General features: G+C 36.1%; 1 protein-coding gene across 1 annotated transcript; it reads right to left on the bottom strand.

Moving 5' to 3' along the window:
• Positions 1 to 335: 335 nt before the first annotated feature.
• Positions 336 to 10,474, bottom strand: krtcap3 (keratinocyte associated protein 3). The gene is made up of 7 exons (XM_088624765.1): positions 10,301 to 10,474; positions 8,549 to 8,733; positions 7,190 to 7,249; positions 5,562 to 5,759; positions 4,616 to 4,750; positions 3,088 to 3,195; positions 336 to 2,092 (listed from the first exon to the last, which is right to left on the bottom strand). Exons 1-6 carry the CDS (start codon positions 10,311 to 10,313, stop codon positions 3,100 to 3,102), a joined length of 687 nt encoding a protein of 228 aa, XP_088480891.1. The 5' UTR covers positions 10,314 to 10,474; the 3' UTR covers positions 336 to 2,092; positions 3,088 to 3,099.
• Positions 10,475 to 10,733: the final 259 nt, after the last annotated feature.

Genomic DNA, 10,733 nt, shown 5'->3' with positions numbered 1-10,733 from the left:
ATGCTAACAACTACACAGTAGTGTGAGGTTAAGGAACAATGTTGAAAAATGTTATCTATGAGAACTATTCATATATTCCTGATTATGCAACAGCTGTGGCTATGAACAGTGTTTATCCTATGTACACTGTTGGCATGGTACTTTATTGGTACTGTTGGCATGGTAAGTAAAATTAAAAGCTACGAAATAATGCACTGTTGTAAAATAACCATGACAATTTAAAATTTTATCCAAACATTCTAAACTATTTCTTTATTAAAACATGGGTTTACTGAAGATTTATTTATCCAAAAGTTTGTGATGTTGTATACTACTATAGTGACAAAAGGCTGTGGAAAAATACAATAGTGAATTTTATTTTTTTAATACACAGTATTACAAACTCAATTATGATTAACAACTTAAAAAAATCAATTTAAATTTAGGTCAATATTGCAGAACAAACTGTGAAGCATTGTTAGACATTTTTAAAAGCTTTCCAGTAATATTGAAGATATATACTTTAAGTATAATCATCAAGAACTTGCATAATAAGAAATGTGAATGTAAATAAGAAATGTTTATAGTTACCTGCATGAAATACCACTTCTTATTTTGATAAATGATAAAAATAAACAATGTTATATTTTCTCAATTTCTGGACTAAATTCCTAAATTCAGTGTTAAACAATCACTGCTACCTCAATGAAAATGAATAAGTTCTGAATAAAAAAGAAATTACGCCATTCATAAACAAATAAAACCTAAAGCTAAACAGATGTACATTTCCAAAAGGCAACACTGGCATTAAAGGAGCAGAAATGACTCAACATGCTTCATATCTGGTACTACAGTCTCAGTGCATTAAATATGTGATGTAAAACGTGCATCTCAAATAAAAATTAGGCAAGTATTTTGACTTTCAGTTTCTATGTCCTACAGAAATTTGACAACATTCTGCAGTAGTTTTAGAAGTTTTAGAAGATCTTTCAGCTCCGTTTGATGTTTTTGAAGATGCCTCAGAGTTACAGTAGCAGACTTACTGATCAGAAACAAAAACGTTTTTGTCTCATCATCTCATGTTACATTAATTAAGAAAGATTATTCTTAAGGCACAACCAAAGTGAACTATGAAAACCATGGGAAGAAAACTTTTTTTCTGAGGTACAAACCCTTTGTAGTGACGAAGATCTGAGATCACACAGGTAGTTTTAAAAAGCTTCCATGACAAAGCATTCTGTGACTGGACAATGATCACAAAAAAAAGGAATGCAAGAGATTGTGTGCTTATCTAAGATATTTCACTAACATTTCTTACTTCCATAAAGCAAAGAAAAAATAATCCAAAGTTGGATAGAAGAGATATAATTTATTAAAACGAGCTAACACAGGACACTCACTTGAAATCCTGGAGTGTTTTTCATATAACCTCCTCGGAGAATCCTCGGAGGAAGGAGAATGTGCAAAATCAAAAATTGAAATGTTTTCTTTCCAGTTTGATTAATCATTGTAAGTAATATTTAAAACAATTGTGAAGCTCTAGTTCTAGTTCTTAAGGGCTTTTACTTGGCATTCTTTTAGAAATCACTTGTTCAGCTGAGATCGTGATTGGAAATTCCTAATGGGTGATGATTAGTTAGGCACCAGCAGGACTTGGTGGTTCTGTAGTTGGCCAGGATTTGCTCAGCCCACCAAGCAGCATTAACCCCCGTGTCTGGCCATGTCCCTGTAAGCTTGCAGTGTTATCAATTACGTATGCCTCAAGTCCCACCATTGACACCTTAGCCCTCCAGTTGTACTGCTCCCTTGCAGAGTAATAGGATGTAAAAAGCCAGATGATCCAGCAGCACCCAATTTGAAAGTTGCAGATACATTTTCTTCATGCTGGCACAAAGGCTGAGAAAAGAAATGTTGTGTACAAAATAAAAAAAAAAAATCACATTTCAAAAAGATAAATCAAATTATGGTTTCAAGTATCTTTAAAAGGCAATCATGCTGAGGAACAAGAACTTAGAAATAAAGTAATCACTGCTGTTGCCACTGTAGTCCGTTATTGAATGTGAGCACATCAGATTTCTCATGTTTGTTCCTCAGTTTTTACTCCACATAGAACCTGCAAAGAATGGAGTGAAATAATGAATAATCAAATATTTTTACTTATATGAGACAAACAAGATTACCAAGCAAAAGCATTTGTTTTTCAAGACAAAGTGAGAGCTGAAAAATCTAAAATGTCTAGAATGTAGAAAAAAGGTAGTTAACTAACCTTTATAGTACAATCCATTGATAAACATTTTAAAGATGTCATAGCAATAATGACAACTTTAAAAATGATAAAGGAACAGATATTTTTTCGTTTCTCAGATTCAAAACTGCCTATTTTTATATTTCATCCCATTTTGGAATTGCCAGTTGTTGATCAACTCTTCTTTATCACGACAGCTCTTGTACAAAAAAGGGACCAAAATGCTTCCTGTCACCATTTTACACACCAGTAACTCAACAGAATAAGTGTTGATATTGACAGATGGCCCCTTATTCAAATTAACATGAATCCACATGTCTGGTAAGCTACTGATTCAGCTAAGAAAGCTGAGGTAGACTCAGGACCATCCCAATTGTAAATGTCCTTTGTCAATTGTGTGCCTCTGTATAGGTTCCACCATAAAACCCTGTTAATTAAGTCCAGTTTTGAACTGCTGATATCTAATAGAAATTAATTTTACACAGGTTTACCCTACATTATTTGCTGCATTACAGCACATTTAGTTTCTCCCATCATATTATTCGTATATACGAATAAAAATGTCTTTCGAAGTCACAATCATTAATTTAATATTAAACCATTAAAATATATTTACAGAGCAGAATGAAGTTCATACAACACATAAATCATATAAATATTAATATTTTAAAATTGGTACCACCATATTTAAAAATTGCTTTTTGGAGGTAGTTAGCAATTCATGTAAATCCACCCACTGGCTATTGTCTCAAAAAACATTTTGCAGGTACAAAAGACACTTCATGTTGTAGTAAATTTGTTCAAAGTAATATAATTTTAAGTTGCAGCAGGTGAATAGGGCTGTCGATTCAGTCATAACTTACCATCGTTCCCCTTTAAGCGTAGCCATCGCTATGTGCAATGAGCTGGTGTGCCAGTGGACTGCAGTCTGGGCATTCTCCTTCTCGGCTAGCCAGAGCTGCTGCCTCTAGCTACATGGGAAAACAAACGTACCAGGTCAGTGCATGATAATCCTTGGTTCATGCAATGGTCCAATATACAAAGAATTCCTCAAGCCTATCTTCCACACTGCAAAATACTATAAATACTACACATATACAAACAATGGCTAAATATCCGCAAGCTAGATAACTTTGTTAGTAATGTAAGGGTTTGGGTAAATAAAAACTCAACATGTTACTTGGCAATCTTTATCACTGATAGTCTACAAAAATTGGATCACACAAACTCTACATGATTTAATATGAAAACTTCAAAAAGTCCACCAAAAATAGAACTGTGTTTCTGTGTAATAAAGGAAAAACAATAATACAAATCTATAGCCAAACATAGCACTTTTTTCAATTTGTCATAATATTAAAATGCCTCTATTCTAGAATGATATTAAAACATATAGCATCATTGACTATGTGACAGTGTTATTATATTCTCATTATTCTATGATAATGTGGCTTATTGTTTAGATGTTCTCTCAAACTCCCTAAGACTATACTTCCTGGTGCTACTCTCATCTGCTTATGATTTATATGTAGTCTTGACCTTTTATCACAGCCCACTTATTTTCCTGCTCAGAACAGTTTAATATCAAACAGCTTTGACTTCGTTTGCTCTCCCTGTCATCAGAATTGAAAACAGGTGGGACAATCCCAGTCCTGGAGAGCCACAATCCAGGTCATTCTAAAATAATTAGTTTCTAAGCATTTGGAACAGTTATATTTAGATCACATAGATAAGTAGTTTGTTCAATTAAGTAGTTTAGAAATAATGAAAACAGCCAACATTGTTGCTCTCACCAATTACAGTTGGTCATTGCAGATTTAATTGAACCAATCAACTTACTAAACTGATCACATCTCAAATGTGTTTCACATTTTGCATCGTTTGTATACCAATGAAGAAAGGGTAATCTATCATAGATCTCCAGGACTGGATTTGCCAACTTTGTCAAAAAACCTGTAATGGATCACACTTCTGTGTGTTTGGAGTCTTTCATATTAACAACATAAGAGTGATTTCACCAAAATGCCATAAATTCTCATATTGTTTTCTAATTGGGAAATGAAAGGAACTTAAGAATTTAGTGCCATCCAATAGTGGCCCCCTAAAATTTAAACCTCACTGGGGCTCTGGATTCAATTCCAGACCTGGCACGCTATCTGTGTGGGATCTGTATGTTCTCCATGTTTCGTGTGGGTTTTCTCCAGGTGCTCTGGTTTCCTGCCTTGGGAAAACTGGACCTGTCTGTGTGCCCTGTGATGGACTGCTCTGCATACGTGGTTTGCAGGGATAGACTCCGGCTCCCCCACAACACTGAATTTGATGAAGCGGTCAGAAAATGGATGGATGGATGAGTATGCTAGTGAAAGGGAAAACAGAAGGGAAGAGTTGTACCTGCTCTCTGAGGTAGCTCTGGTTACAGGGCCTCTTGCCAAGAAGGGTCAGACCCACTACAAAGCACCATACAGAGAGGCCTGCCTCCACTGCAGCCATTAGCATGCAGGGAAACCATAGTGCCAGTGTTGTGTCCTGAGGTAGAAAGAAAGGAGAAATCACAAGAATAAGCAAAGCTGACTGACGTTCAGCATTAAAAACAGGGTGCTGAAATTCATCAATAACAACAACAACAACAACATTACTACTACTACTACTTATAATAATAATAATAATAATAATAATAATAATAAAGTGGACACTCCACTCAAAGCACTTTACAGGTAATGGGGACTGAACCGCCACCAATGCGTAGCCCCACCTCGATGATGCAATGCTAGCCAAAGTGTGCCAGTATGTTCACCACAGACCAGCTATCATGTGCAAGGAGGGAGGAGAACAGAGCGATGAGGCCAATGGATAGTGGGGATTATTAAGAGGCCAGGGTGAAATTTGGCCAGGATGCCAGGGTTATAGCCCTACTCTTTTCAAGAAATGTTCTGGAATTTTTAATAACCACAGAAAGTCAGGACCTTGGTTTTATTTCTCATCCAAAGGATGACACCTTTTTTACAGTATAATGTCTCCTTCACTATACATTAGGATCCACACAGAATGCAGGGTGAGCGTCCCCCACTGGCCCCACTAACACCTCTTCCAGCAGCAAGTTTTCCCAGGAGGTCTTCCAGGTATGCGGGTACTGACCAGGCTCACACCTACTTAGCTTCAGCAGATTGCCAGTTGTGAGTTGCATGGTGATATAGCTCTTGGCATTAAACGCATACACTCTTAAGTATAGACTATTTGTTAGAAAGTTGGATTTGCCAACTTTGTCATAAAACCTGCAAAGGATCACACTTCTGTGCATTTGGAGTCTCGTCCACTGAAAGCGGATGGAAGGACTCACATATATGCGTGTGCTGTCGAAGGGACAGTCATTGAAGGCAGAGGACTTTGCATTCACAGGGAGCACAGTCATGTTGCAGCCCAACATCAGGTTCTTCCCTCCACCGGATATGGTCAGGGAGATGGCCAGGAGCAGCCCAACACAGCATGCAGCAGACAGCAGCGCGTTCAGAAATGATGATACGACCAGACATACGTGCTGATGGAGAACAGAGAATAGCGATAGTTCCTTAAACTTCAGTACAGAGGGCACTTGCTGCAACATTCTGCACAAAAACAAGTTCATTAAAATGACAATTGCTAATATTAAAGTCTGTTTCCAAATGTATAGGATTGTCAATTATTCACTATAATACCCCCCTCATTTCTCGAATGTCTCTTTACATTTTGGCTCACAGCAATGACGTTTATTTCTAATAGGCAGAATAAAAAATGTTTTTTAAACCGATGCACCAACTGAAGTATCCATTTTTGACAAATCACGACCTGCGCAAAAACATACAGACAGGCCAGCATTACTTGCAGGAGGCAGCGTGAGGCTGTAGATGTCTGTGAAGCGATAGGAGTGAGGTTTCAGTGGGAGCCAATGGAGCCCTGTGTAGCTAACTTATCCCTGGTGGCCCTCAGCCAATTGTGCACCACTATTAAGGGACTCTGTATCTTAACACTGTGTTCCAAGTTGAATTTTTAAACAATTACTATCAGGTCATGTAATGTGCATTCCTGGTGTGCTCTCTTTAATGCTAATGGTTTCTTTGCCTTTCTGTTTGACATCTTTAGGTCACAAAGTGCTGGATGTTTTCCCAGGTATTCTCCATCTAATTTGGTCAAGGGCCATAATCTCTCAAGCCTGCAGACTTCTTCAAAATAAACAGTGAAACATGAACCATGAACTAGGGCAGTGCAAATATGAAAATAAAGCAGTTCAGTTGCTTGGGCACAGGAAAAAAATAAGTAATTCAACAAACTATTTTATTCCACAATTGTACTGTCCCCTCGATAGCCCAGTAAAACTGTACCGGTTGTAATAATATTTAATATTTATTAACCATACTATTTTTGCACTGTTCCAAGAACAACCTTGCACTGTTTTTGTCCTGTTATATTTTCTCTGTTTGCGGAATTTTGCACAGTTTTGATAACTTGAATACATGTTTTTTATGTTATGTTATTACATGTTACTGTTATTGCTATTGTGTTACTGTCTATTGTCTTATCTTCTGTCCTATTTATATACTGCACCTGAGTGACTAATGAGAAACACTTTTCATTATACTATGCACCTGTGTAAGTTTAATGACAATAAAGTTGAATTGAATTGAAATGCAATTTTCTTATTTTCTGATAAAGGAGGTGAATGATAAACTCTGAAGCATTACTTTGCATAACCTGCAAAAAAAAAAAATGAAGAAGATTTTACATTGCACATTCATACACAAAAAAATCTTGACAAGGTGTGTTAGCAGGGGAAAATAACCAGTGATTGGATTTTTTGAGTCTATATTCCTTCTGGTGTTTCTGGTGGACATTTGAACAAACATTTACAGTGTTTTTTTATTTTTCTTACAATACTTTAAAAGCCACATTCTAACTTTTTACAAACTAACAATAGCTAAAGAAAAAACTTACCATTTTTGAATTTGTGAGATTTCGGGACACAAGAATAGCAACAATGCCTGTTGTTATACTCTGTAAAGAATTGTTAAAAATAATTTTAGTTAAGGTTAAAAAGATCACTTTCTTACAAAACCTATGCAACGTTTTGAATATGTAATGTAATAAATGTTCAACCTGCATCACTTATTCTTAGATATAATGAACTGAACCTATTTACAGAAGGGCATTCTAAATATTTTGAAACTCAAGAGTTCACATCATTGAGTGGGTCATTGAGTAATGTACTATTCAAAGTTTAAGCAACATGGAAGCCTTTTTTACTGCAATTTAATTTCATTCAGCTTTAACCCTCAACAATATTTCATTATTATTATTATTATTATATATAATCTGTAAAAAGTAAATTACTGAATCTCAATTTGTGTTATTAAATCTTATTTATGTGGATGTCTCAATACTTAAGAGCTTCTACTCCTGCTCCTCATGGGTTAGACAAATTAACATAGCCAATCAACCTATCAGTGTAAGGGAACAGGTAATAGGTTTATTCCATGCTGAAAAAAAGAAGAAAGAAAACACAACGTTTCGGCCGTGGAGCCTTCTTCAGGTGTGTACCCACCTGAACTACTACAACCTATCAGTGTGTCTTTGGGAGCAACCCAGATTACAAACTATTAACGGCAGATTAGATATTCAAACCTAAAACTAAATTACTTGGTGAATCACTTACACAGTGCAAGATGGGAATAAATCGTTAATGAGGTGCAGGATTACAGCACAAGTACGTGAACAGAGAAATAACACAAAAGCAGACTAAATATAATCATGATCTAAGAGCATTAGCACAACAGAGAGCTCAACACTAAGCAGGACTGGATATGTTGTGCAGCACTGGGGACACTTTACAGCTTGCAAGGCAGAGACTGACTGACATGTACACAGCAGTTGTGTAAATAGGTGTGTTTTGAGTTTTGTTTAAAGACATCCGTTATCTACACTGTTTCTTTGTCCTTTTCTTTAAATCACTGTGATGCTTGTTCCCCCATTTTCTTTCTGACTAGTGATGAATTCTCTGCTAGCTAGAATTCATCCTCTTTTAAATTCAACAAATAGAACCATTAAAATATTTAGTATTTGTCATTGTACCTGCTTCAGATAAATTATTGTATATTAAAAGAATTTGCGCTCTGTCACTAGAATGTTAGTGTTCTGAAAATCTTTAAAATGCCATTATATTTCATGCACTAATATTATACCTTGTTATAATGAGACTGTTTTGGGGCACTTAGGCAAGAAGCTCACAATAAATAAGCACTACATAATTTTTTTAAAGCAACTGATTGGTTGATTCAACGATAAGAAAATACTGACCAGCAATCCTGACACCACAGAAATGATGTTAGCGGTGGTGTATTCCGTTGTGATCTTGTCACTGGGTTTCGATACATGACGAAGCACACTACCATGGACAATTGCTGCTAGAATAAAGTTTATATGCCCCACAAATATTAATATGATGCCTTTTCTCATCAGCTGACGAGGGCCTTTCTTTTTATCTGAAAAAAAAGAGAAGCATTATCAGTGATGCATTAACTTGCATTTCTGCTCAAGACTCAAACCTAGAGCTTCTTTGACTGGAGACTTCAGGTCTTGTCCACAGACAAGACACCAATCTGCTAGACCAAAAGGCAACCCCCATGAGGGCCAAGGGAAGAAAGAAAGAACTTGTTATACTCCCATAATTTTAAAACGGTTACATTAAAATAATGCAAAAAAAAATCCTAATATGACAGGATGAGACAGTTAGACGGTAGGGTGTAGGCTCTTGAGAACTGAACCTATACATACATATATTTCAGTTATGTAAATCTCTTCACTGGGAAACAAAGAACTACAGGGAACTACTGAGAAAAACAGCACTGTGAAACTCCAGGTGGGACGGAGTCAAATGTGTGTCTGGCAAAGGAATACTAATAGTGATATTAATGCATATGCTACTAAGTATAATGCAACAACTCCACACAGAAGGTAGCAATGTCAAAACTGAATTCCCAGAGACACATGGGATCTTATGACTATAACTGTCCTGCATTCCCCACTTCATCAGCATAAGTAAATTGACCCCACACCTAAAATAAACAACTAGAATTGACAATCACAAGAAGCATGAAAAGAGTCCAATTGAATAAGCAACTACAGCCCTCCCCCCAAAAAAGTTCTGATGACACCAGAAGTCACCAAGATCTTCAAGACTTGAAATCCCAGGTCCTCGATGTGAACAGAAAAGTTAAGTAAAAAGACTTTGAATTCAAGCATTCAAAGCTATAAGGTAGAATCACATCAGACAACACAGGGAACAACAAGAAAACATTTAATTTTAAGAGTTTTAAAAAAGATGAATCCCCAACTATGCAATAACTCTGTTACAAACATAAAATGTTGCATGTTATATTTTCTAAAATAAACTTCGCTGTTTTTTATGATTTGTGTGTACATGATTTATGAACGCTATGGTGTTGTTGGTATCATTTCAAATCTATGGACTCTTCTCTATATCTATTACTTTGTCAGAAATCAGGCATTCTATTGAACCAAGACATTGGAGTTCGAAGGCAGGTTTGATTCTTATGTTCTCCGTTCTGCTGCTTTATTAGGGTTGCGTAAGAAATTTTTATTTGAATACATCTAGCCCTTTTCATTTCCGAGCTTTCCCCATGCATCCTATTATTTTAGTTTTTTCCACTTTGGTATGCAGTTAACTAACTGTATTTTTACTACCTAGACTGAGCCACTGTGAGAAAACAGGCAATTCACTTGTTTCTTATTTCATTCTGAAGTTGTTTTGAATTTGCAAGCATAAAAACGTGTGCGTAAAATAGCCTTCATAAAAAAACTGCAGAAACAAGGCATGTCAATTTTAACCGTTAACGTGATTAACACATGGACAAGTTAAACACATTAAAAGAATACATAAAGATCATCTTTGCCAGCTCTTTACAATGTTACAACACAAATCATTAAACTGCGTTCAAACTGTTTAATGGCTAAGCTCACTGCTACTACCAGGAAGAGCGTTTATTAAATTAAAAAAAAAATTACCACTGAGAATAAAATATCACTTACCAAATCTACACATTATTCCAATTAGGACAACCCAGATGTTATATTAGTAATGTTTATTCAAGAAAAAGAAAAACATGAGTGTTTCTTTCCTTTCTTCTCTCCCAGTTCTTCTGAAGTGACCCATTACCTACGTCACGTTTTTACCTGCGGACCGGAAGTGGGTGCTAATGAGAACAGAAAGGTTCTTTGTATGCAGACAGATCGCAAATGAGTGTTATGGAAGACAGAGATCTGCATATGTTAATGGTTTAGGTGTTAGTTGGCCTCGATGCGTTTACAGCTGGGGACTAACTGCTCAGCTCCTGCTGTTTGATAATTCCGGATTCCTGTGATCGAATTTCTTTTCGGCAAAAAGACGACATGGAGTACTAATAAAATATGTTTATGAAAAATAGTTGACCACCTCGGTCATTTTCTTTTATCGTTAAAATGT

The sequence above is a fragment of the Lepisosteus platostomus genome, chromosome 3 (genome assembly GCF_059453375.1).
Source record: "Lepisosteus platostomus isolate fLepPlt1 chromosome 3, fLepPlt1.hap1, whole genome shotgun sequence".
In the NCBI taxonomy this organism is placed as follows: Eukaryota; Metazoa; Chordata; class Actinopteri; order Semionotiformes; family Lepisosteidae; genus Lepisosteus; species Lepisosteus platostomus.
The sequence above is the reverse complement of the archived record's forward strand: the minus strand, read 5'-3'. Positions and strand labels throughout refer to the sequence as shown.

What these genes read in the sequence shown, in the direction of transcription:
- krtcap3 (XM_088624765.1), bottom strand. An exon ending in CTGTGGTGTCAGGATTGCTG is followed by an intron (nt 7,250 to 8,548) that starts GTCAGTATTTTC and finishes AATTCTTTACAG; the next exon opens with AGTATAACAACAGGCATTGT. An exon ending in TCGACAGCACACGCATATAT is followed by an intron (nt 4,751 to 5,561) that starts GTGAGTCCTTCC and finishes TTTCTACCTCAG; the next exon opens with GACACAACACTGGCACTATG.